Source organism: Panthera tigris, chromosome D3 (genome assembly GCF_018350195.1).
Source record: "Panthera tigris isolate Pti1 chromosome D3, P.tigris_Pti1_mat1.1, whole genome shotgun sequence".
NCBI classification, from domain to species: Eukaryota; Metazoa; Chordata; class Mammalia; order Carnivora; family Felidae; genus Panthera; species Panthera tigris.
In genome coordinates this window covers 37,136,484-37,164,244 of record NC_056671.1, presented here as the reverse complement: position 1 = coordinate 37,164,244, position 27,761 = coordinate 37,136,484, and the positions used below count along the sequence as shown (strand labels likewise).

The window sequence follows — 27,761 nt, the reverse complement described above, 5'->3', positions numbered from 1 at the left end:
CCCGCGTCAGGATCTGTGCTGACAGCTCAGAGCCTGGAGCCTGTTTCAGATTCTGTGTCTCCCTCTCTCTGACCCTCCCCTGTTCATGCTCTGTCTCTCCCTGTCTCAAAAATAAAATGTTAAAAAAAATTTTTTTAATAAAAAAATAAAAAATAAATGAAAAAATATAAGTCAAAGTTACAGGTAAATGTTTCTATTGAGAAAATTATTTTAGTAAATCTAAAGGACATCAGTTGACCACACTAATGATGTAAAACGGCAGGTTACACGCAGAGGTCCAAAGCACACTGAATTCTAATCACTGGTCTGCTAAAATTGATTCATTTACTAGAATTAGTTTGTTAATTCTTTGAGCTCAAGTCTTTGTCTAATAGGTAGGGATGGTTGCCTAAAATGAAGACAATTCAGTTTACAAATACAGAAAGCATCAGCTGTGTCTGTCTCAGCACTTGCCATGGTATGTGTTCTATGGAACACCAGCAACTCTGGAATGCTGCTTTTTAAAAAGTTTGGGATCAAGTGAGTTTGGGAATGGTGCAACTCCAGCCCATATCAAGGACAGGGTTACTGCACGTTCGCACATTAGAGGCTCTGGATGCCTCACAATCAGGAAATGTACTTAAATCATTTAACACACTGTTTCCCAAACATTTATGGTCAGGACACATCTGACACCCCCACTTTAAGAAAGTATTTATTAATATCCTATCAAACTAGTATTCTTTAAAAAAAACACACAACATACTTTAGAAGTGGTAGTCAGTATAAGAATAGCCAGTTGATTTGTTTAGTGCCCAGAAAAACATTTAATCAAAACTTTAAGCTAATGAGTCAGTCTGACCCTAAGGTTCAGCTGGGTGGTCAGCCTTCCAGCAAAAAAGCCAGTTCCAGGACATGCGTCGGGAGGGTGGTGGCACCTGCCAGTCCCTCCCGAGTTTGGAGCAACCTTCCTCTTTCCCCGGAGGTCCAGGTTGGGTAGACATGCAGGGGGAAGGCAGATCTCAGAAGAAAACGAGTGCCCACACAGAAAATTGACTTCCTCCCCAACAAAAGAAAAGAGCTAGCAATCATCAGATTCACTCATTGCTACAGTTTAAGGTCAGCGGTTTTAAGATAACGTTGAAAATGGCAGGTGAAATTGGGGATACTGTAAACAGCTAAAGCATAGGAGGACATTTTCCATATTAGAAATTTTCCATCTCTGTTAAGACTTTCCTTTCTACAAGTAAGATTAATGATCTGGGGTCAATGTGGGGCCCAGAGGTCCAGGGGCCAGAACATTTTTCAAGTTCGAATCACTATTGCTGGGGAAATGTCCCTGCTAGAGAAAAAGCATGAGGAAAATGTGATGGGGAGTTCTCTGCTCCCAGAGTTCTAGAGCCGGTGCCATTACCTCACTAGGTAATATCATTTTTTATTATATTTGCCAATTACAGAACCTCTGGTTTTCACATGCTTATTGTCAAGAAAATAACAGACATTTATCTAAAAAGCAGTGGATTATCACTGCAGAAAGATCAGAGGGAAACAGTCTCAAATTCATTGAGTATTTTCACATACATCATGCTAGGTGTTCATCACCCCACTTTTGGGAGGTAAGACAAACATGATTACCATTTTCCTTTTCTGAAAGAAGAAATCAAATCTCCACAAAGTAATTGACTTACTACAAAGTCACCAAGAGGGAGTTTGGTAGGAGAGGGAGCCTGAGTAAGTTAGATTCCAAAGCTATTTTTTTTTTTTTTTTTTTTCAGAAGGTTCCAATAACCAAGCTTCTGGTCATGACTTTGAAAGCAAGCTGAGTCAGGGGAAAGTAGCAAAGAAAAGGCTCAAACCACAAAATCCCAAGCTCTGAGCCCTAAGAGAAAACAGATCTGACAGTAACAAAATGAAAACTCGCCCACAAGTTTCCAAATGTAATGGGAGTTGCTTCCAACTGATCTTGTCACAGCTCACTGTTAATTACAGATATCTATCTAGACAGAGCAGCCCATTAGATGACAGAATCCTATCAGATGTTTCATTTCTCTAATGGCAAAGGCAATCTATTGTCTTAATTACTGAAGTGCTAGAAAACAGGTCTTGTACATTTACGAAACTGCAATTACCTTTTTAGAAAGTAATGCAGGGAGTGTTGAGCTCAGTGGGCTTGTTATTAAATGCCTGCTGTTACATTAATACCTGCAAGACGATTTTAGGTAGTTGTTCTCCATTACCAAATGCATTTAATTTCTAGAATTTTAGAATTTAAGAATAGGAAAGTACTTATCCATAAAATCTGACAGCACAAAGAAAAGTCTTATCCTTGGAGGTATTTTCAAAGTAAAGACACAGGGATTTACCTAAGACTTTGCTGTGGCTCTCTGAGACAGAAGGTTGTTGGAGAGGATGTCTGATGCTTCTCAATTTTATGATCCATGATGAAAAAGCATATGGCACAGTGAAAACAGTACTTTTTAGAGGTTAAAAATGATACCCAAACTTCTGTTAGTAAAGGACCTACATCACATCCTTAGCGGTGAGATGTCCGATATCACAGACTCTGTACCACCCATGATGTATGTGCTCGTGAATCCTCTAAGCAGCTGCCAGATGTTAATAACATACTGTGTGTTAGATTATAGGGCATGTTACCTTCCGAAGCAGCCGTGGCACTTGCCCTCCCGTTCAACATAGTTCCACAGGCCGATGGACTGTCCGTTCAAGAAGGCCTCTCCCATGCAGCCTTTAAAATGAGTAACCTTCACAGCAGGAGACTTCTAATATAAACAAGCAAAACAAGCACAGCCCACACGTATCAGAAGGAAGGGAGTAAATTCTCTATGTGCACGAAACTCCGTCCTAGGAGCTCAAATCTAAAAGATCCAAATTTTGAGAAAGCAACATCCAGAAAAAAGGCCAGGTTGGAATCACTGAATTTCCTTCCGATTATTAAGTAGGATCCTAGAATGAGTGACAACCTGACAGCATCTTAAAGATCACCTCGGTTACCAGGATCCCTGGAGAGAAGCCCCTTTCACAGACGAGGAAACAGAGGCTCAGAGCATGTCAGGTGTGAGGGTCTGGCTGGAAGGAGACCCTTACTCTCATTTCGGAGCACTGAACCAAGTAAGTCCGGGTGACTGAACTTTATTCGGTAAAGGGATAACAGGTATAATAAAATACATACCATAGGCTCCTGTGCTAAACACTAATTAGCATTATTCTACCACTAGAGTTTAGAATAGCAATAAGGGAAACTACAGAAATTAAGGTGGAATATTGAATTTCCTGTTTGAGTATTGGAAAAGAAATTCAAATAGCAAAATGAACCACTGGCTTCTTTTCCATTTATGCTATTTATCAGCAGGATCCTTTGCTTTCTAAAACCAACCCACTCTGCAAATTTACTGTCATTAAGCAAAATGATAGAAACAAAAAATATTCATCTGCCTAAGAGATATTCAATAACTTGAACATTAATTTTATATACAGGTAAAAGCAATCAGTCCTGTACAGATGAACATCCCGAATGTTACCTTGATCTGTCCTCCAAGCCCTCCAACAAACATCAGTGTTGAATTGTTTATATCCAGAACTTTAGCTGTTCCAGGGGATTTACTTGTTTTTGTTGATGGCTTTTGGGTTGCACTCATTTCCTTTACACTCAATGAACCAATGTTTCCAAATCTATAAGGGTCACAAAGAATTGCAAAAAGAATACTTTCAGAATTCCAAGCCCCTCCACGTACATACACATCTGTTTATAACATAGCCTCTAGGTGTTTCTCCCCACAGTCCCTCGGCGGCTCCCACTGGTCTCCCTCTCCCAGTCTTGCCCACTTTGCCCCCAGTTTACTCCCAAGCTCTTGTGAAGTAGGTCTTCTAAATCATATACATTTCCTCGTGCTTAAGACAGTTCTAGAAAACAAGTTAAATTATATACAATAAAACCTTGGTTTGCAAGCATCATTGTTCCAGAAACATGCTTGTAATCCAAAAGCACTGGTATATCAAAGCAAATTCAAGAACCGTCAGCCCACTTGTGATCATGTCATGTTCAGTGTCACATACTACTCGTATTACAAGACGTCACTCGTTTATCAAGTTCAAATTTATTAGAAATGTTTGTTCATCTTGTGGAACGCTTGCAGAATAAGTTACTCGCAATGCAAGGTTTTAGTGTATCTGAAACAGTCCACTGCCTTCAGTATTGCTGCATATCTATAAATAACAAAGCAAAAGACAGAAATTTCCAGCCATAACACACCATCAACAATACACTGTAATATTATAGAAAAGCAAAATGATACACCTAAAGCTGCTTAAAAGGAGTTACCTCTGGAGAGGGGCTTTACAAGGGAGAGTTTTGCTTTGGGTCTGAATTTTAAGAAACCACATTCTCCACCTGGATCCTTGCGTTCTGTCCTCTATGTGTGCACACCACACCCACCAACCACGTGGCATTTCTACCCTGCTGCCTCCCACCCCTCTCTTCAAGGAAGAACACAATTTACTGGGTTGGCTGCCTCAGATTTAGACCAAACGTCCTAAAAGTAACATAAACTTTTAACTTTTACTTCTTTTGATTGTTGACTTCGGTAACAGTTTACTTCTTCTGTAAAAATAATAATAGTAATAAAAAGTCCTTATTTCTGTAATTTAAACCAACTATATTTGGCTGCAGTCTGACTTCCCAGAAGTTTCAAAGACAATTACATAAGGTGACAAACACATTACAAATTTATAAGGTACAGTTTTAAGAAAAGAGATGCTTGGAGAGCACTTTCTCCACTACCTGGTTACATAGATACTGTGCCATTTGTTGTCGTCAGCTCGGAAGTCTGGAAATTCCAACCGTGTAGACCCGGAGCCCATATCCCAGAGAAAGGCCACCTTCCCTCGCCGCATCTCCACTGCCAGGAAATCAGACTGGGGTGTGGGCATGAGTTGGGATGAGTTTATGTGCCAGACTGTTTGCATGACTCCCTACAGCATTTTCTCTATTCTTAAAAACAAACAAGCAAAAAAACCTGTCTTTTGTCTTTAAATGTTCATCTCCCTGGAGCTGGAGCATGACTCAGAGCATGGAAGACAGTAGCCACTGTTGGACATGAGTGCCCCACCACCCTGGCCCACCAGCATGGCCTTCCACAATGCCTTCCATAAAGTTCCCCCAAGAAATCTCCCGGGGGGTCACCAGCAGCCTACAAGGAGCATGAGGGAAGGCACTGTACTTATCTGCTCACTCTGAAAAGGCAACAATACATGAACATGAAACACACAGCAAGATAGAAGCCATGAAATCCCACATCACAGACTTGCATGTGTTCGGCACCTCAGCTCCAAAGAAGATGTTTTAGAATTTGTGCTTGTTAATATTTTCTGCTCTAACACCCCCTCCAAAGGTTCTGACCCACACATTCCCACTGGTATAGCCAAAGGTATCAGTGGTCTTCCACAGGGGACTTGCCTTCTGGGAACTACCAGAATGGTGGGTCGAAGAGCTTGGGGGAGGCTGGATAATTCGGATACGCCCCTTAGGGTGCTCTCCTCCACTCCTGGTAAACACCACCAAGATCGATTTTACAGACCCAATGCTAGACTCAGTGGCTGAAGAGGCTGCAGAAGACATAGGAAATTCTACCCCATAGCTAGCAATTAAGATGGCAGAGGGGAGAGCCCTCTCTCCTCAATACCACGGTCCTCCTCGTAGGCATTCAGTTTTGTACTGGGTGTTTTAATCTGATGCCACCAGTTCAGCAAATGCTGATTAGTTTCCTTAGAAGAATTAGTGATTTCACCAAGGCCCTATTTTTTTTTTTTTTCATAAAAGAAAAAAAAAAAAAAAAAAACCCTGCCGATTCAGAAAATATACATGTTCATAAGAGATTCATTGTTGCTTTCGGCAGGTACACACTCACACTGGTGCTGCTCCCGAGGTAGAAGAGAAGGTTATCGGGTTCACTTGTCTTAACATTTAGTGTTAAGGTGTTATAGTTAGTAGAAGAAATCTGAGGCTGGTAGGCCCGGACACAATCTCTGTCTGCAGACACAGCGACTTTAATCTGTAAAAGGAAAGGGGAAGTGTCCTAATCACTTAGTGACTCATGCTGGCAGCATGCCAAGAGTTCAAAAGTGCTGCTTCCTAACAGACTTTCACTGTTTGGCAGGTTTCCTCTCTTGATGATGCGTCACGTTTTGGGTTTCATAAAGTGAGAAATCTGGTGGTGATGAAAATTAGTTCATTTGGTGAACTATTTAACTACTAAAAAATCACTCTTGAAGTTTTAAGAGTATCTTATGTTGGAAAGAGTCTCACTCATGTGAGATTTAATTCCTTAACCCAAGGAGCTTCTCCAGTTCACCTTGGCATCTTTACACCACGCGGGGAGGATATTTGATAATCGTCTGACAAATAAATGAAGGGATAATCTATTTATACATTCAGCAAATACTTATAGAGAAATTTTTGTCCTTACTACATATTTAAGTATTTGCATATATTTCTTATATTAATCTTAAGATTATGGGTTTGTATTAACCAGAGCATTTGGAAATATCTATCAGGCTTGCATTTATTTGGTAACTTTAATTGAAATAAATAGAAACCAGAGCCCAGGTCAACCTACAGCCCTTTTCCAATCACAAGGCCACCCGAAGGAAGGAGAATTCAAGATTCCAGAACTTTTTCTTAACTAGAAGGGTTCAGGCAGAAGAGCATGAGACCAGAGGTCACATTTATCCTCTATAAATCCCCAGTAGTGTGACAACTGCATATTTTGTTGAAAGTATTATTATTTCCCTGAAATGCCTCTCCTTTAGAGCACAACCAGTGCCATGTGCTATGGATGCCTGTAAAACATTTTCTCACATTCCTACTTTTCCAGCTATCAAGTGTTTTTTGCACTTAGTGACCTGGATTTGTGTGTGTTTAGAGTGTTTTGTTGGACTGACTCCTGGAGGATGAGGCTCATAGTGTGCAAACGTTCTGAAAAGTACTTGGATTATTAACACCAGGTTGGTTAAATGATGGCAATAATACCATACTCAGCCACTGAAACTTAGATGTAAACACTTTGACCACGTGCTCTACCGCTAATAGTTATAAATTGATACATCTAGGCTACAATTATAAATCTCCATACAGACATGAGATCTCTTTGCTAACAACATTTTGAAACATGTTGAATAAAGAAAAAAAAAACCACAGAAAATGAGACTAATTAAGTAGTATATTTAAATACACTGCCTGGGGCAGGAAAGAAGGTATTTTTGAGACACGGCACAGGCACATACATGAAAGTCATAAGTTGCCACTGAAAAAATATATGTATGTATTTAGGTAAATATGCTTAACATAAAGTTTTAAATATACTGCAGACAAGGCTGTGAGAAATCTGAGATATAAGAGCTGAATCAGTGGAAGTCCAGGAGACCAGTGTGACAGTCACCTCCTCCACAGGAGTTCCCCAAGTCCTGGAGTTATCAAGAGCTCCAGCTATAGGATGGCCACATCCCCAAGAGCCACAGAAGCCCACACTCACAGAAGCTGCTTGTTTCCGGGCCTGGCTGATCAGCAGTTTGATTTCTGATAGGTTTCTGCTCAGGTTCTCTTCTAATATCTTCAGAGGCTTCAACCGATCAAATAAAAGGCTGGCTTGTGTTTCTGCATCTTTAACTCTTCTTCCAGCTAGCAGAGCTAACAAGTTCAAGGTGGCAAAGAAGTTGGTGGTAGGGCGGAAACCAGAGAAATTAGTTCTTCATTACCAGTGCACTGGATCAAATAGAATATTCTAGTAATCAAATCCTTGAAATTTTGCTAACTACAGTTCACCTTTGAACAACGCAGGGGTTGAGGCACTCAAACCCTATGCTGTTGCAAATCTGTAAAACTTTTGACTCCCCCAAAACTTAACTAGGAATAGCCTACAGTTGACTGGAAGCCTTACCGATAACACAGATAATCAAATAGCACGTTTTATATGTTACCTGTATTTTATACTGTATTCTTACAGTAAAGTAAGAATAAATAAAGCTGAAGAAAATGTTATTATGAAAATCATAAGGAAAATATATTTTCAGTACCTATATTTATCGAGTCTGTATAATGGACCCACACAGTTGAAATCTGTTGTTCAAAGGTCAACTGTATATGAAAAATGCACTGGCAACAGGCACTACCCAAGGCCCTTCTCTTTCTTTATAAATGCAAATCTAGATATCAGTGCATTTTTATTCTTTAGGAATTCTGTTTGTGAACAAGACACCATTGTGCACCTGGCCAGTTCGAAATCTCACGATGCAGACTCTCCTAATGGGAAGGGAGACTGTAACGTACTGGTCATTGAAGAGTCCTGCAGAAGTTTGTTTGTTTCTTGTAAGGCGGCATTAACCCTGGACAAGCCAGTTGATGTATTCAACAGCTCCTTGCTCAATCCCACAACCTTCTTTAGGGTGCTTGCAGCGCTCCGATTTGCAGATGAGGCCAGCTCTTTGATTTTGGCTCCTTTGTCTCTGACACCTGAAATAAATGTATATGCAAGCATGCACTTCAGTGATTATACGTGGAGAAAACCATAAACCACAATAAATGTAACTTTACATGGAAACCTGTTACGGTGTTTCTTACTGGCTGCTGAACACAAAATGGGGCTTCCGGTTTTTAAAGGCAGTATTAAGGCTGCATATCACAATGCCTTACTGCTCCCTTTGAGGGACAAATGAAATAATCTTGGTAACAATCCTCTGTACTGAAATTTTAGTACATAGAGAGATCATGACAACACCTGCTAATTGCCATGTGCTCAGCATCTTCTATGTTTAATAAGCTACACTTCTTTCTTTGGTCTCCCTTCTATCCGTCCCTTCTCATATTCTTTAAACCTTTCTTCGGATCCCTCTGTGTGTGGATAAGAAGGTTAGGAAGTTTAAACTTGTAGGTGAGATGGGCATGTGGCAGGCTAGAGGAAGTGATATCTGCCCACAGTGTCAACTGGCTACGAGACATAACAGCAGAGTAAAGACTAAATGGTCACAATCAGTAAGGTGGAATTTAGTTATTCTAGAAAATCTGGGTGATGTATTTTTTTTTAAAAGGCACTAGTATTCATTTTTAAAGTATTCAATCACAAATGGGACAAATATTAACACTAGAAGAAGGCCAATAAAGAGTAGACAGGTTTCTTTTGACTCTTGTGGCAACTTTTCTGCAAGTCTGAAATTATTTCCAAATAAAAAGATATTTTTAAGTGTTTAATCGACATACATCATGCATCCTTGAAGGAAAGGAGGGAGGGAGGGAGGGAGGGAGGGAAGGGGAGGAAGGAAGGAAGAACTGTCCAGATCAGAAAATTCTCCAATGACTTAAGGTTATAAGTCAGTCCAAAGCGCCCCAAGCCCAGGTCCCCACAGTAATCCTCGTGTTTACAAGGTGAACCAGCAGAAAGAACTCTAGAGTTGTTAAGGCATCTTGTAAGACTTCTTAAGAAAAAAAGAGAAGGCTGAAGGAATGTAAGTAATGCATTGCAGCAGGATTCACTTGTATTACACTTTTAAAAAGTTATCCTATTTCAAATTTTAATGAATAGTGCATTTCCAAACCATCAATATTAAAGTGATTTATGAGCTTATTTTAGAATGCTTTATTGCCTCATGAAGGAAGATTACCAAGCAAGAGTTCTTTAATTGCCCACATTTATAATGAATCTAGCATTTTCCCTTAAAGCAGGAACATTCCCCTTCTTGCTGACTTCTCTGAATGACCCTTTCATTTAAGGGATGTGTCAAGCTCATTTTAAAAGTCAGCAATTCGTATGCTAACATAAAGTCTCCCAAGGCTTTTGTTTTTCAGAGTGTAATTCTAGCATTTCAATGCAAGCGTTCTGGAATTATTTCAAAAATAGTCCTCTTCCTTTCCAAATCATACTCCTCTGCAAGTAAAAACTCTATCAATATTGGTCTCCTCTTGAGCGAGGGCTCTTAATCAGACTCATGGCAGGACTTCCTCATGCTCAGGTGTAATGGTTTTGAAATGAGAAAATATTAATTAAATCAAGAACCCCTTTCCACTTACCTTCAGGGAATGCTCTAAGGATGGAGAGTGATTCATTGGTCCGCCTAGTAATTGTATGAGCATTCTCTTGAAATCTCTTTGCTGTATTTTTCAATTTACTCAGTTCCAATGTGATACCTATTTAAAGGGGGAAAAGTGTCCTTTTTTTTGGGTTGGCTACTCAAAGGTGCCTAGGCAACAGTTTCATTTTTCACTCAGATCTGTCTCCAGAATCAACAGCTTTCTACGGAGACCCCCAACATTGAAATTTTTCCCAAAAGACTTAGCATCACTCATTAGAGAAATTAAGGGTGTTTTTTGCTTGCTTGATCATTTTTTCTATTTTGCTTGTTGCCCTTCTTCCTAATATTTCTTCTTAAATTGCATGTCCAATTAAATTAGAGCTCAAGGTGAAGACTTGTGTTTAAATCACTCAATCTTATCACTCACTGACTTCCCGTCCACACCTCAATCTTGTCCACGTCTCTCCTCTGGGTTATAAAACCTCAGACATAGTCCTGCCCTGGAATCTTCCCCAGTTGCTCCCCACCATGCTTCCCTGGGGGAATGACCCTCCCCTTCCTGCACTCTGTCGCCATCCAACAGGTAGGAGACTCAGCCTCCTTCAAGTCTGATCAAAGCTGTGGGATCAAAGCTTTTACTTCTAATATTTCTGTTCACTGTTCATAATACACAATCACATCTTGATTCTGGACACAGCGTTAAAAAATGAATTACGGATAAAATCCTTGATGAACACGATGGTTCTGCTTAAGATTTTAATTGCCAGAAAATTCATTATTTGGTGGCCTGTGAAATACCTTTGGCTGTGTAAATGGAAACCACAGCCCATCAACACTGATGCTAGAGTTTGTGTTTAATGTGCTTTATGATCCAGCATTAGGAACTTTCTCTACCGTGAGATGACAACATAAATTTTAAATAGTGTCACTCACAGAGAAACAAAAATATGTGCACATCCATGCCCCTGGCTCATACAGCTATGGGAGCCAGTACTGGGCATGGCAGTGGTCTGAGGGGTATGAGCTTTGCTTACAGCCCACCATTTACTCCTACAGAAAAAGACTTGGTGTTTTTGATATATTAGAAGATATTCAGGTGAAAAGTGTATGTGATAAAACTCCTCTGTTTCTCTTACACAGCAGATTCCTGCTGCCATTTTGTGTTGTGCTTACTGGATAGCTCTTGATACGTGCCAAATAATTGTTTACTGAAACCCTCAGGAAAAACTAACCACATGGGTATTTTTTATAAAATTATGATTTAATTCAGTAATGACTTGAGAAGCGACCATGAGTCTAACGTTACATTAGCTCTGCCTGGCAAAAGTGCCAAAGAAGCATATACCACACACAGTACGACTCTTCATGAACCTGCAAAACAGTGTGAGATGAAGAGAGGAGGCCCTGAAGCCAAAGAGAAGTTGACAGACGCTGTGAAACGGTGACAGCTCATGAGCTAAAGCCACGAGTAGAGGATTTAGTTACCAAAGAAGGCTTAACAAGCCTATGGAAGGTTAGAGGTGCCCGCACATTAAGAGATAGCACTAAAATAAAAGTTTAAAAATAAATAAAACTTAAATTATAATATGACGTTCCTACATCAGAAAATGGGCATGTCACGGTGACAAAGAAGCGTTCACTTTCAAATTCCTCCAGGAGCGGAGAATGTTCCAGCAGTATGCTCAGAAAAGCGTTTGTATTCACTCTGCTTAGCAATACAGTCCAAGCTAGAAACTGACCTTGATGCTTTCTGCTCAGGCTGCTGCCTTCTTTTAGAAATCTGGAACTGCGCTGGAGAGCCACTTTCCCATTGGGAGCAAGGGATTCTGAGAACTGGAAAACAGGACAGAGTAAACATGGCGGGGGGGGGGGGGTGCGTGCAGGTGCACTCCCACTGGAGACGGGAGAGCAACTCTACCCGAATAGCCTCCCGTCTAGTTCCAGACATGGGAGTCCACTAGGCAATATGTAGGGACAATTTAAATTGTCCTAATTTATGGCTGAGGAGAAAGAACACAAAGCATTTTTAAATATATAAACACAAAAACCACCATTAGATGAATATTCCTCCACAGGTAAGAAAAGTTGTCTCAAGTATGTATCAAGAAGCATTATCCTCTTGTTATAAGAAATGGTGAGATTTTCCTCATCTCCACATCGCTAGTCCCTGGTCTTTGTAAAGAAGTATTTACGATCTTAAGAAATTAAAACTTACATCACATGATGACAGAGCCAAACAGATCCCTCCAGACAAGAATGCTGACAAGCACGAATTTAAGCTACTAGGTCTTTGCTCAGCACCTTCTGGAACAATCTCCCATAGTGCCTAGTAAAGGAAGGCATCTAGTGCAGCCCTGGGGCAGCTCTCACCCGACTCGCCGTTGTTACGATCTTGAGAGCATCTTTTGCCACTTTCTCTGATTCTTCAATCATGCTCCGAATGTTGGAATGGACGTGGGTTGCACTGGTGGCATTCAGGGACACATGTCTAACACTGCCAAGGCCACTATGCAATCGACAAATGTACAGATGTTAGTATAAACTAAGTGGAACTTGCCCACTATTCCTAAAGGTTTCCTAGTTTCTTACGCTTAGAAAAGTATCAACAAGGAATTAACAACTTAAGGATTCTCCTCCAGCTCCACAAGCGATCTTTGAAAGAAGTAGCTACACTGTCATGAGTACACTCAGAAGCACTGTTTAATGAACACCCAAAGAAGAGACCATGGCTGTTGCCCGGCTTTTTCAGCATCAGTTTCCACCAGCTGCCCTCAACATTGTTCCTGTTCAAGCCCCCTGCACGTGTCTGGGGCACCATGCCCTGTTTGTGTTGGTTGTAATCTCTCCAGCTCTGCACTTGTTAATTTTCAAAAAGCTTCCCTAAGCAAATATAAGGATGCTGAATCTTGTTCCTCAAAAGGTACACACCGATTTAATGAAATTCACTAGAGGTTGGAGGAGGATCAGATAATATTTCAATCATCTGAACTTCACTCTTACAAGTGGGCAAACCACTTATGAACTTGCCAACGGGTAATGGTGCAATCTCATCCAGGTCACTCTATCTTGAGAATGAAATCTGACAATTGACGTATCTTTGCCTGCTGAATAACTCACTTCATTTTCTTCCCAAGGTTATCAAGTTGAGGGATGCCCAGACCAGACACTAGCAGTTACTACTTGATTGGCAAAATTTGGTAATTGATAAACAGAAGGTAATAATGTTATTTAACTTTATTTATCATAACAAATTGCTTTTATAATTCATGCTAGAGAATAAAGGTTTTGTTCTAGCTATGTATGTAGTCAGAGAGTTTTTTTTTCTTTTGGGAAATAATGAAAGTTGATGAAAAGAGAAGCTGAGTATCAAATTCCGCTTTCTATTACAGATTCTTATGGCATGTGTAGGTGGTAATGCTCCACACGGCACGTAATTCACACAACATTCTAGCTTCTATCATTTTTAATTGCTTTTGTTGTGTGAGCTAATCTTTGATGGCAGCATTCCTCAAATTGGAAAGATATTTATTTTTCTCCTTCCACAAAACACACCCAGCACACAGAAGCACAGATATTCCCAGTGGGGCCAGACATTTCCTACCTACAATTTGTAACAAATTTTAAAGAAATAAATTTACCAATTAACCACAATACTGCATAAATCATCGATAAGGCTGAACACTAGTTCCTTCATTTGCTGTACTTAGCTAAGCTGGGATACTTAAAAATATGACAGGGGGTTGGTGCCTGAGTGGCTCAGTCAGTTAAGTGTCCAACTTCGGCTCAGGTCATGATCTTGCAGTTTATGAGTTTGAGCCCCATGTCGGACTCTGTGCTGACAGCTCGGAGCCTAGACCCTGCTTCAGATTCTGTGTCTCCTTCTGTCTCTCTGCTCCTCCCCCGCTCATGCTTTCTCTCTCTCAAAATTAAATAAACATTAAAAAAATTAATATCGCCATTCCATCCAACCTGACAAAGCCCCGAGTATTTAGTAGGTACTTAACAAGGCCTTCATGGCTTGATATCATAGCATAACATTTGTACTAATTCCCCTCCAGTTCAGTTTGTATTTTTCCATCTATGCAGAAGGACAACAATGTTACCAGATGTGGGAGGAAATCCTTCTCCCCCTGTGAATAAAACAGCAGTCTTCACTTGCAGACCAAAGAAGAGTGACCCAACACTGTCATCAAAAGAGCGGTCCTTATTGTCTCCTATCAATGGGTCACCACCCCTGGGACTCCTGCAAGGTCTGGTCTCACCTGTCCAGAGCACCTGCTAGTCTCTGGAGTTCAGCTGCGTGGTCCTCTGCTCTGTAGACAAGGTCAAGAGCTCTCCTCTGGGACATCTGCATGACCAGATCATCTACATGGCGCCTGATTTTGGCAGTCCATAAAAGTAGCTCATCTCGGTGACGCTCTAACTGCTACGGAGAGAAATTCATATTGTGGCTACTTGTGCATCTATGTGACAGCACACGCTTGTGCATGTGGAGGAGGCGTATGAAGATGCTTTGGAACCCGTATGTGGCTGTGCTGAGCGGTAACTTACTGCTAGAGCATCTCCTACAGCATCTGCAGGTGCGGTGACAGCGTCTAGCAATCTTCTCCCTCTGGCAATCAGCGTGGAGGTCAAGTTTTGCTCTTGTTGAACACGCACCGTCTTATCCTGTGGCAAAAATCGCCTTTGAGGATGCTTCAAAAGAGCAAGTCAGCTTCCAAATGTCGGTGCCTGACACCGTGTGCTGAAGTTAGTACTTAGGGCTCATTTTTAAAGCTAAAAATGCTATTATTTACATAGGAGAATTTGGATCCCAGCCCTGAGAAGGAAAGAGACTGTCCTTATTACGACTCACATTTAGGGGCGCCTGGGTGGCTCGGTCAGTGCCTACTCCTGATTTAGACTCCGGAAACGATTTCAAGGTTTGTGAGTTCCAGCCCCACATCAAGCTCTGCGCTGACCCTACAGAACCTGCTTGGGATTCTTTCTCCCCATCCCCCCGCCCCTCCCCTGCTTGCGCGCTTTCTCTCTCAAAATAAATAAACTTAAAAAATTATATATATAGTATATAATTTTATATATATACTATGTATACTATATATATATATACTATATATATATACTATGTATACTATATATATATACTATATATATACTATATATAGTATATATATATACTATACTATATATGTATACACTATATATATATACTATATATACTATATATCTACTATATATACTATATATATGTATAATATATATACTATATATGTATAATATATATACGATATATGTATAATATATATACTATATATATATGATCATATATATATAATATATATACTATATATAAAAAAGACTCACGTTAAATTCTCGCAGGTTGGCGCTGACGATGTGCAACAGGCGGTCGCTCTCCTGGTTCTTCACCTCTGCTTCCCTCACAAGGTCCCTCGCTGCCTGCAGTTCACTGCTGCGTTTTGAAAGAAGGCTGCTTGCTGCTTCTTTTAATACCTCCAACTCTTTCTGTGGCTTCTGGTAATTTTTCTGAATCTGTGACAATAAATCTTCAGCAGCCCTGATAAATGCAGACGATTCGCATAGTGAGTAAATGAACAACGCTCACGTCATGAAACGTAGCGGAAGGATCTGCATACCCACACGCCGCGTCTTGGTGAAACCGTAAGTGCAATCACATCATAACCTCTTCAAAAAGGAGTAATTTGGGGCGCCTGGGTGGCTCAGTCGGTTGGGCGGCCGACTTCGGCTCAGGTCATGATCTCGCGGTCCGTGAGTTCGAGCCCCGCGTCGGGCTCTGTGCTGACAGCTCAGAGCCTGGAGCCTGTTTCGGATTCTGTGTCTCCCTCTCTCTGACCCTCCCCCATTCATGCTCTGTCTCTCTCTGTCTCAAAAATAAATAAACGTTAAAAAAATAAATAAATAAATAAATAAAAACAAAAAGGAGTAATTTTTCTAAGACCGCTACAGGCAGGGTATATGTATACTTTATCCTTAATGAACTATCTTCATTTACTAACTTCCTAACATATGTTAGTGAAAGAACTGAAAGAAATCATCGCTGTGAATCTGGGGGCAGAAAATTGGGCCCACGGTCTGGGAGCGATGGCAGCTTGTAGTCTTGTGTTATTGGAGGGCAAGAAACTGAAAAGAGGCTATTCAGCGATTTGCTATGAAGTTACCAACGTACTCAGGGGACATAAAGGTTTTTCTGCAGCGACTTAAAAAATAGACCTTATAAAAACTTCAAATCCAAAGTTCCAGAAAGATCTAATTTGTACCATGGATACAAGAGCACGCTCTAGGAAATCAAAATATTTTTTCCCATTCTTTTGTAAATATGCTATCAAATTGCTTGTGTAAGTCAATTTTGAATCCGCAGTTACATAGAATAATGAAATTTTGACAGTATAAACTTTGACAGGGATTAAATATATCCCATGAGCTTCCTGCTTCAGTTTGTTAGGAGAACTTCAAAAGAGTTCATGGAAAAATGCCTTGTGAATCACCCTCAGCTTTCACAGATACAAGATTGCTGGCTGAAGACACAGTAGAAAACATTTGCCAAAGGCGCACGCTTGAACTCTGACATAAGAGCACCACCGGGAATTACTTGAACATTCTTATGATTTCTCATGATCGTAAGAAGTCGCAGTGTGATACAGGCAACAAGAACTCAAAGTACATGGGAGACACACAAGTAAATCCAATATATCTCTAATGTCTGACCATGGATCAGTCACTTTTTTTAAATATAATTTATTGTCAAGTTCGCTACCATACAGTGTATACAGTGTGCTCTTGGCTTTGGGAGTAGATTCCCATGATTCACTGCTTACATACAACACCCAGTGCTCATCCCAACAAGTACCATCCTCAGTGCCCATCACCCACTTCCCCTTCTCCCCTATCCCCCCCCCATCAACCCTCAGTTTGTTCTCTGTATTTAAGAGTCTCTTATAGTTTGCCTCCCTCTCTGTTTGAAACTATTTCTTCCCCTTCCCCTCCCCCACGGTCTTAAGTTTCTCAAGTTCCACATATGAGTGAAAACATGATACCTTTCTCTGCCTGACATATTTCACTTAGCATAATACCATCCACTTCCATCCACATTTTGCAAATGGCAAGATTTTATTCTTTCTCATTTCCGAGTAGTATTCCATTGTATATATAAACCACATCTTCTTTATCCATTCATTAGTTGATGGACACTTAGGCTCTTTCCATAATTTGGCTGTTGTTGAAAGCGCTGCTATAAACATTGGGGCACAAGTCCTTTATAGATTTTAGATACTAACCCTTTATCCGATATGTCATTTGCAAATATCTTCTCCCATTATGTCGGTTGCCTTTTAGTTTTGCTGACTGTTTCCTTTGCAGTGCAGAAGCTTTTTATCTTGATGAGGTCCCAATGGTATATTTTTGCTTTTAATTCCGTTGCCTTCAGAGATGTGTCAAGTAAGAAGTTGGTGCAGCCGAGGTCAAAGAGGTTGTTGCCTGTTTTCTCCTCTATGGTTTTAATGGTTTCCTGTCTCACATTCAGGTCTTTCATCCATTTTGAGTTTATTTTTGTGAATGGTGTAAGAAAGTGGTCCAGTTTCATTCTTCTATATGTTGCTGTCCAGCTCTTCTGGCACCATCTGCTAAAGAGACTGTCTTTTTTTCCATTGGATATTCTTTCCTGCTTTGTCAACGATTAGTTGGCCATACGTTTGTGGGTCTAGTTCTGGGGTTTCTATTCTATCCCATTGATATATGTATCTGTTTTTGTGCCAATACCATGCTGTCTTGATGATTACAGCTTTGTAGTAGAGGCTAAAGTCTGGGATTGTGATGCCTCCTGCTTTGGTCTTCTTCTTCAAAATTACTTTGGCTATTTGGGGTCTTTTGTGGTTCCATACAAATTTTAGGATTGTTTGTTCTAGCTCTGAGAAGAATATCAGTGCAATCTTGATTGGGATTGCATTGAATGTGTAGATTGCTTTGGGTAGTATTGACATTTTAACAATATTTGTTCTTCTAATCCATGAGCATGGAATGTTTTTCCATTTCTTTGTGTCTTCTTCAACTTCTTTCATAAGCTTTCTATAGTTTTCAGCATGTAGATCTTTTACATCTTTGGTTAGGTTTATTCCTGGGTATTTTATGGTTCTTGGTGCAACTGTAAATGGGATCAATTTCTTGATTTCTCTTTCTGTTGCTTCATTTTTGGTGTATAGAAATGCAACAGGTTTCCGTACATTGATGTTGTATCCTGCAACTTTGCTGAATTCATGTATCAGTTCTAGCAGCTTTTTTTGTGAATTCTTTTGGGTTTTCCATGTAGAGTATCATGTCATCTGCGAAAAGTGAAAGTCTGACTTCTTCTTTGCTAATTTGGATGCCTTTTATTTCCTTTTGTTGTCTGATTGCTGAGGCTAACTTCCAACACTATGTTAAACAACAGCGGTGAGAGTGGACTGGATCAGTCACTTCTCACCATTAAAGTCTCTACGAAATTTTAAAACAGAGGTCAACTTTTCATCCGTGAAGCGACTTTACCACCAAAAACTGATCACATGCAGGGATATAGTCATCAGTGACTTGGCAAAGATTGAAAAGAAAACAACAACAAGAAAACTCAGCACTCTTCATTTCTTCCTTCAAAATTTCTTCAACTGATACAGTTAAGCCAGTGTTCCTCAAACTATATTCCTCCACACCACCAACGCCCCATGAGTTGGAAGCAGGTTCCACGAGAAAGAGTGCCATGGTGAAGTAAGTTGGGCTGTATTCTCTCAGCTCCTCCTGGAGAGTCTCGATACACAGGAGCAAGCATACTAAAAGCTTTGAGAAGAGAAGTCCTTGTCTCTCCTTAGTAGACATTGCCTTTCCCAAACTTAGGTAGTCACAGGATGCATTTCTTTAATGAAGTATCATTGGATAGCTCTGGGGACACGAGCATGGAAAACAGCTAGGATATACAGCTACAAAGGATAATTGATAGCATGCAGTAAAGGAGTCAGCTATCCTTAGAAAGGCCTGCTGGCAAATCTGGCCCTTAGCTGGCATCTGCAAACATTCCCACCAATCCCTAACTGATAAGAGTGGCTCACTGCCTCGACCGTTTGTGCAAACAATGTGGTTTATGTTGAACACCTGCTTTCCTTCTGAGAGTCTGGAATTTGGTATGTGCTTGGTAGAGGGTGCATATGGGACCAGCCCCCCGTTTGAACCTTGGATGCTGAACTTCTCATGGGCTTTCCTGGGTAGAAACATCCCATACATGGTGCCACATTTGCATTGCTGGGACAGTATATGCTGTGACCTCCATGGAGGAGAGAGAGCTTAGGAAAAGTTGCGTGGTTTCCTCCAGGCTCTGCTGTATCTTCTCCCCTATGTATCCAGCTGGGCATACTAAATACATCACTTAAGAAATCTTGGCCATGAGTCTGGAGAGTCCTAGAGTCCTAGTGAAACTCTGAATGGTCTTAGGGACCCCAACACAAGCATGATAAGCAACTGGATGGTGTGATATTCTCACCTATGAGAATGCCACACTTCAGCAGTGGGGCACCTGGGTGGCTCAGCTGGTAAAGCATCTGACTCTTGATTTCAGCTCAGTTCCTGATCTCATGGTTTGTGAGATTGAATCCCGCATAGGGCTCCATGCTGGCAGTGTGAAGCCTGCTTGGAATTTTCTCTCTCCCTCTCCCTCTGCCCCTCCCTCTCAAAATAAGTACATAAACATTAAAAAAAAAAAAAAAGAATGCCATACTTCAGCATAAATGACCACTTTTTTAAGAGTCATAATGAAAAGTTTATACATAATTCATAAAATAATCTGTGAAATTTGAAATGGCATAAACATTCAGGGATTATCTATGGAAAATAAGAAAGAGAAGGCCAGAGAACACATTTTAAACTCTTAAATGTTTTTGGGTCGCCTGGGTGGCTCAGTCGGTTGAACGTCCGACTTCGGCTCAGGTCATGATCTCACAGTCAGTGAGTTCGGGTCCCGCATCGGGCTCTGTGCTGACAGCTTGGAGCCTGGAGCCTGCTTCGGATTCTGTGTCTCCCTCTCTCTCTGCTCCTCCCCCACTCATGCTCTCTCTCTCTCTCTCTCTCTCTCTCTCTCTCTCTGTCTCTCTCAGAGATGAATAAATGTTAAAAAAATAAATAAATAAACTCTTAAATGTTTTTAAATAAAAGGTATCTTTAGTAGCAATGATTTTACTTACAAGTTTAAGAGAGAGATCAGCAGTCTTATGGGTAACTTTACTGCAAATGGAAAAAGTGCTACAACAGCAGAAAAAGTGTAGTGAGGGCCCAGCAGGTGAGAGGGCCGGGTGCCCTAAGGGAATAGGGGAGAGGGGCCACCCTGCCTTCTCCCCTTCTTCCCAAATGCTACTTAGAAAATGAACTTCTCCCATTGGGACTACAAGCTCCTAGTGGGCAGGAGGGCTCTGTTCTCCTTTGTGTCCCCAACTCCCAGCACAATGCCTATCCCCTGGGGACTCAATCCATCTGATGAACGAACAAATGAACGACTGAACTGACTGTGGTAATAGTGGAAGAGACATCCCCACAAATGATTCCCAAGAATCTCCAGGGGATCTTCATCTTTAATGAGCTCCCCCACTGACTCTGATATGCAGCTGAGGGAAGATGCAATGAGAGGATACATCATGTGTGGATGACAGGAACAGTGGGGCCAATAAGGGAGCCCCAGGAGAGCTGGAATTGAATACATGAAGTTTATATGTAATTCTAGAGGCAGTGGGAGCTAAGGATGATTGGGAAGCAGCGTTGAGCCTAGAATGGCTGCCTCAAGAATGATGGGTGCTGGTGAGATCTTTCCCCTCCCATGCCATACATTTCAGGTGAAGGGAGAATGCACATGAGAGGTCAGGGTCAGGGAAACATGATTATAACCTAGCACGTCTCTGATCCGAGCACTGAAATTCCACCCACCCATCTTTTATGGACTGGGTCTCAAGCGGTTCTTCCTTCCATTGGGTTGGAAGATCGTAGGGTTTAGGTGTGTGGTCAGGTTTCCTATGATCCTGGAGGTTTAATATTGGGCAAAGTACTTGTCGTCTCTGGGCCCATCTCCCCAGCTGGACCCTCCCCAACCTCACAAAGCAGTGGAGATGACTATGTGACAGGATGAGAGAAGTGAAGCCTGCGCCCTCCCCAGCCCAGAGCAGGTGCTCCAAGATGGCAGCCCTGTTCGCCATTTCCCGGGACCCCACCCTCCTCTGATCTCTCCTCACAGCCATTCCGTTATGAGTTCTTGGCCCTCACCAATGTTCCAGTGATTATTTTACTAGTTCTCTCTCCAAATGCCAACTGACAGTAAGTTCCTCCTTTTGTTTTCTACCTAACAGATCAACAATGTCAGAAATCATATGCAATGATGTTGACATAAGCTCAAAAAAAGACGTATGTGAAGAAAGACGTAAGCTCAACTCTGCAGTGTGTTGCCAGTGGAAGTGTAATGGAATTGTTTTTAAATCTTTTAGAAAATAATTTAGAAACACAAGTCAGGAATCTTCCAAATGCACATTCTTTGGCTTCATGATTTCTCTTCTTAATATCTACCCTAATAAGAGATGATAATGTAAGATGTAGGAAAAGATTTTTGTCTGAGACGTCCATCACATTATTCAAAATAGCAAAATATATTAAAATAGATTAAATATTGCACTGTAGAGAATGGAGTCTTGATGGCGTATGGTGTAACTACTAAGATATTTATCACAACCCGAGAGAGACAGAGCTTGTGCTACATTACATCAAGGAATAATTGTGAAAACACCAAGAAAAAAGCCTGAAAGGAAATACAGATTCCTAGTGAGCATGTCTAACAATTCTTTGATCTGTCACACCACATTGTGGTTTTTAATGAGAGTTTGAACAACTGGCTAAATCATTCTGACATAACGTCAATCTGTCTGAGAGCTTACAGCATAGTAACAGCCACTGACCATATTTGCTTCCATGGGAATTCACTGCATTATACTTGATCTTCAGTAAATATGGTATCATGAGGTTCTTTTGTTTGTGCTAGGTGGAAATGTTCCAGAGTCACTAAGAAAAACAAAACCTATGACACAAAGACAGATACTGGCATTGATTATACTCCCTCTATTGGGAGTAGCTGGCACCCGTCTCTTCATTTTTTTTTTTTTTTGACAATAGTGCCCCTCTCTTATGACATTCCATCCCCGGTGAGAGCATCCTCTCCCTCCCCTGCTCCCACATGCCTCCTTAGCCCTCAGTATTCAAGCTCCTACCTCTAATTGATTGTGTCATGAATGGTATTTAGAAACTTACTTGAGTTCCAGCATGGCTTTCTGTTGCAACTGCACGAAATGCCTTTTCCGTATGACTTCTAGCAAAGATGTAATATTCTTTTGCATATTCTGAAGAGTAGAACTGGGTAGCTGGAAGTCTTCATCCAAGGTCTGATTTAGAGTGGCTGCTTTTTCAATAATCTCTATGGACAACAGTCATCAATCATTCAACAGGTCTCTCAAAGTGGACAGCACTAAGATGGAAAAACTTAGAACCTTCTTCAGTGAGGCCAGCTTTGTTCACCTAAATTGGGTTGAACCTCAGGCCAAGCCAGGCCAGGCCAGCCCACATATCCCAATTTACTCCAGTTGCCCCTTATTAAAATACTCAAGAATTTGAGATCATTGGTTTATTTAATGTTGGTATTCCCCAGTATCCATAAACTCATGAGGGCAAGGGCTGTGGCCACCATGTTTCCCTCACCATTTCCTGCACCTGGCACAAACATTTGCACATAAAGCTCTCAGTAAATATTTACTGTATGAAGGAACCAATACTCAACACTACTCTTTTTAACAAACAAATTATTTGTTCTAATCATTTCCTTACCTTTTGCCCTATAAAGTCTAATTTATTATTGGATTTAATACTTTTTATATCCTTAAACTACAATCAAACAAGAAAAGCAAGAATATGTTTCTGGTAGCCAGAAAACTGAAAACAGCACTCCGAAAGCCAGATGAGACATCCCAGTTGAGCAGGACTAAATTATTCTAATACTGTGGGTATACATTGAAGCCCCAAATCCTATCAGCTCCTATTCTGGGCAGAGGGGTTGGTGTTGAGAGTTTAGCTCTCCTGCTCCATGGTATTGCTGCCTTGGCATCCATTTTGTTTGACCAAGCAGCCTGCAGTGACCTTGAACTGACAGTAGTCCCTCATGCCAGCCCATACCCCAGATAACAGCCCCAGCAAGGTCAACAAGCAAATGTCAGTTCTTGTTAGGACCTCCCCAGCAGCCCTTGTGACCAAGTCCCCCCTGCTTCCCAGGGCCTTCTCCTTATGGGCCTCTTTGATAAGACCTCCATGGGCCTTACCAATGCCCCCCCCCCCATTTTGGTTTGGATTGACCAACCTAGCCTTAGACTGGGACCCCAAAGCACTCCACCAAAAACCTCAATAAAAGAATATGCCCCAGGGCCTGTCTGTCTGTCTCTCTCTCTCTGCCTGCACCCCACCTTTACCCCCCTTGGGTGACCCCTCGAGGCATGGTGGGTACTTCCTCCTAGACCTGTGAGTAATAACCTTCTGCATCTCATGTTCTCTTGGGGTCTGCTGCGGGGGTTTGGCTCATCATCCGGGCCCTCTGTGTTCCACTTAATAAGTGCTAATTTGACAAACTCATAATAAATGGGGAGGCACCATACTCACCTGATACTTAGGAACTTACAAGGAATTACGAAGACAATACAAAAGAAAGCATTCATTTTTCTAAAAGACAAAACTCTGAATGAAAGTCTATGATCTTTCGATTCAGTGCTCAGGATCCCCAACTATGGAATATTCCAGGCCTTTGATTCTAGGCAGGCTAGTACAAGTCACACACATCTGTTCATACGCTGAGTAAAGCGAATGGAGACCTTCCTACCAAATAAGCACAGGCGAGACACTGAGCACACTACCTTGGATAGTTCTCTGCAGCTTCTCAGTAAATGTCATGAGGTCTTGGCTCTTGTCAAGGATTTCTTCAGTCGCCCTGGTTACATGTTGGCTACTCGTTAGCACTCTAGTGAGCTGCCAGAAAGTCAAGGTCTCAGGTTAGTGTGACTTGGAATAACACGCAAGCTTTGCCGTTCCAGTTGTCTCTTTTAGGCAACAAAATATATCCCAGGGTATGGAGTAAAGCTATCCACGGCATCATGGGAGCCCAGGTTAACATTTCAGGGTTGGAAACTAAGTGGTTAGCGAAATAATTTACTACTCAGTCTGTGGGGGAAAAGATGGATTTTTTTTGTTTGTTTGTTTGAAAGAGCCTAATTGGCTATTAAACCACAAACTCCCAAGCGTGTCTATTGCAAAGACTCTATATTCACTTTAGGATGCAAGTATATAGAGTTTCGAAAGTAAAATCTCACTAATTTGCACTGACCGTGAGAACTTGGTTCGGGAGTTAAGAACACAGTCAGGTGCAAACAGGGTGTTAGGCCATCAGCCTTGTCGGGCTGGAGACCTAGTACTTAACCATCTCCTGGCCTCATCGGTAACATGGAGTAATATTAACCCTTACCTCCTGCGGCCTTATGAGGATACAACGCCATGATGTCTGTGAGGCCGGCAGCCCAAGGGCAGAGACCCAGCTGCCCTCTGCAGGTATTTTTATTAGGAACGTTATCATTTGTAAAGGGAAAGGTTGTTTGTGATGTTCAGGAGTGTGAAGTAACTCAGACTGGTTCTGTAAGTGTTTTCTAGTCAAAATCCAAAGAGAATCTTCTTTAATGGGTAGAGAGAATTATTTTAATCAGCTTATCATTTCCTACCAAATGTTTGCTCACTGAGGTACTTAAAAGCCACATTTAAACCCTTAAACTCTTCCCAAATCATCCTTAATTCTAAATTAACAGGCCAACCTAATACTTTAGGGTACATGATTGCGTGTGTGAATACTGACAGGGACTAGATACAAACATGCACGAGATGATAGATACACTATCGTACACATATCTATACACATATGTCTACGTGCATATGCACACACACACACACACACACACACACACACACGAAATCCAAAAGTGAAAATTATAAATTTGACAATAGGCCTCCCTCACCACCTGCAAATGAGATTTTTTTTTTGGGGGGGGGGGGTCACTAAAAACCACTCATCCGGAATGGGCTGAACAAACACATCATTCCTGCTGACATCAAAACAGGCTCACGTGACATTCAAGCTGCACGAGTCAGAAGCACGCGGCCTGAAGCCTGAGGGTTGCACAGACACCACACACCCACCCGCCCCTCGGTTCACCGGAAGGAACGACAAGGCCGATGGCACAGAAACGGCCAAGTCCTCACTCGGCAGACGTGACAGGAGAAATTAAGTCAGGAGTCTCTTCCCACTAAAGCACAGAAACTGGCAGAGGGTTTAAAACCAATTTGATGACAAGGTACCTGGAGCACAGCTCCCGGGAGAAAGAGCCTGCCCTGATTTAATAGAACCTTCCAGACCAGCCCGATGCAATTGCTTTCAAGGGCTGGGTGGGAAGCGGGTCTTCTGTGTGAAGCACTTACCTCCCTTAGCAGGTGGTCTGTTTGTTTTGCAACATCTTCAAGCTGATCTTCTGCCAGGTCCTTACGTGTATTTTCTTTTAATAAATTTTCCTAAAAAGGACAAAATAAACAAATTGCTGTTCTTAGTCCAGAGGGTCTACAGTGAGTGGAAAAGAAATTTAAACATTGCTTTCTTTTTTTCTATTTTTTTTTTTTTGGATAATATTTTCACCTTTCAAAAACATTTTTTTTTCCATTTCAGGAGAAATAATGTGAAAAAACATCTCTGAGAGTTCCCTAACCTTTCTTTATGGCCATTATGTCTATAGAGAGAAGACGAGCAGATGGGTGAAGCAGCCAGATTCACAAACACACGCCTAGGCTTTTATCTAAAAACACAGCATTCAGGAATGACAATCCTTTTCATTACCACATGACACAATAAATTGACTATCTCAAACTCTAACGTGTAGGTTTTAAGCAAATTAAGAACTGCACTTTTTCCAATTAGAATTAAAAATGCTACTGGGGCGCGTGGGTCGCTCAGTCGGTTGAGCATCCGGCTTCGGCTCAGGTCATGATCTCACGGTCCTTGAGTTCGAGCCCCGCGTCGGGCTCTGTGCTGACAGCTCAGAGCCTGGAGCCTGTTTCGGATTCTCCCTCTCTCTCTGACCCTCCCCCGTTCATGTTCTGTCTCTCTCGGTCTCAAAAATAAATGTTAGAAGAAAATTTAGAATTAAAAATGCTACAGTAGCAAGCTGTCCACTAAGCCAATTTCTTAATTTCCCATTCCTTTTTTTGACCCAGATCCTGTCTAATCATAAAACTATGATTTACTCCCAGAGATGTTTAGATACCTTCTGGGGAAGAGAAACTTTTGTGCCCCACAAACCCAGTTAAGAATAATACATTTACATCGGGCTCTGTGCTGATGGCTCGGAGCCTGGAGCCTGCTTCGCATTCTGTGTCTCTGCCCCTCCCCCACTCACACTCTGTCTCTCTCTCTCTCAAAAATAAAATAAAAAACATTAAAAAAATTAAAAAAAAAAAGAATAATACATTTACAGAAAACAGTTGATCATCAGCATATTCCAGCATGAAAGAAGATACGTCTAGGTTTATTTCCTGTATTTGTATCAGGACAGCTGCTTTCAAATATCCAAAGGTCTGTCATAAAGACGAGCAAGGGGACTTGTCTTCTCCCAAAAGGCAGAAGGACCATGGGGGAGGAATTTTTATGGAGGCATTTATGGAACAAGTCAAACAATTATTTATTTATTTGTTTGTTTATTTATTTATTTATTTTTAATTAAAAACATTTTTTTAATGTTTATTTTTGCGAGAGACACAGAGTATGAGCAGGGGAACGGCAGAGAGAGAGGGAGACACAGAATCCGAAGCAGACTCCAGGCTCTGAGTTGTTAGCACAGAGCCTGACGTGGAGCTCAAACTTTTGGACCGCGAGATCATGACCTGAGCCCAAGTAGGACACTTAACCGAGTGAGCCGCCCAGGCGCCCCACAAGTCAAACAATTCACAGTGGTCCCACAGGGGAACAGGTTAGCGTGTGGATGATGAAGTCCCTGATCACCCTGTAGGAAGCCTAGATGCCAGGAGCAAGACTCCCACACTGATGAGGCAGACAGACAGAAGGACAGAATACTGTCCCCACCGACTCTCCCATCTCTCAGTGACATAGGTTTTCTACCCATCTCCGTATTCCCAGTACCTACCCGGAGATATTTTGTTGTATTTTCCAGGTTTGACAAAATTCCAGATGGGACAGGGATAACGCCAGTGAGGTTCACGGAAAGGATGGCGTCCCCAATATTATCTAAGTCATTTAGCAGCACACCCACACATTCATCATCACAAGCTAGAAGAAAAAGAAAGTTGAAGTTGATGCACAGCCGTCTGCACGTTTTCTCATGGATCTACACGAGCCATTCTGCAGTAATGACTGACATCCATGGGCAGAGGACATTCTCCCTTCCGCCTGTGTGACGGGAGGGAAGCAAGAAGTGCTGAGCCCCTATTCTCAGGCGATGCCTTTAAGCCTCAAATCAGATCAGTGACTCCCCTGGGGTCACACAGAAAGGAACAACTGATGCCCAGCGTGGATCCCAGGCGGGGCGCATGTTTCC

At 41.5% G+C, this 27,761-nt stretch overlaps 1 protein-coding gene across 1 annotated transcript in view; it reads right to left on the bottom strand.

Annotated features, from left to right (window-relative positions):
- The window catches only part of LAMA1 (laminin subunit alpha 1), a 167,741-nt gene that overhangs the window by 25,269 nt on the left and 114,711 nt on the right, over positions 1 to 27,761 (bottom strand). Inside the window, exons 33-48 of the mRNA XM_042962825.1 lie at positions 27,351 to 27,493; positions 25,639 to 25,728; positions 24,033 to 24,144; positions 22,390 to 22,552; positions 15,421 to 15,631; positions 14,608 to 14,724; positions 14,319 to 14,482; positions 12,427 to 12,562; positions 11,796 to 11,889; positions 10,055 to 10,171; positions 8,321 to 8,503; positions 7,527 to 7,681; positions 5,904 to 6,047; positions 4,778 to 4,911; positions 3,519 to 3,669; positions 2,635 to 2,759 (exon numbers count right to left, since the gene is read on the bottom strand). Coding sequence (XP_042818759.1) covers positions 2,635 to 2,759; positions 3,519 to 3,669; positions 4,778 to 4,911; positions 5,904 to 6,047; positions 7,527 to 7,681; positions 8,321 to 8,503; positions 10,055 to 10,171; positions 11,796 to 11,889; positions 12,427 to 12,562; positions 14,319 to 14,482; positions 14,608 to 14,724; positions 15,421 to 15,631; positions 22,390 to 22,552; positions 24,033 to 24,144; positions 25,639 to 25,728; positions 27,351 to 27,493 — 2,239 coding nt within the window. The remainder of the gene's footprint in view (positions 1 to 2,634; positions 2,760 to 3,518; positions 3,670 to 4,777; positions 4,912 to 5,903; positions 6,048 to 7,526; positions 7,682 to 8,320; positions 8,504 to 10,054; positions 10,172 to 11,795; positions 11,890 to 12,426; positions 12,563 to 14,318; positions 14,483 to 14,607; positions 14,725 to 15,420; positions 15,632 to 22,389; positions 22,553 to 24,032; positions 24,145 to 25,638; positions 25,729 to 27,350; positions 27,494 to 27,761) is intronic.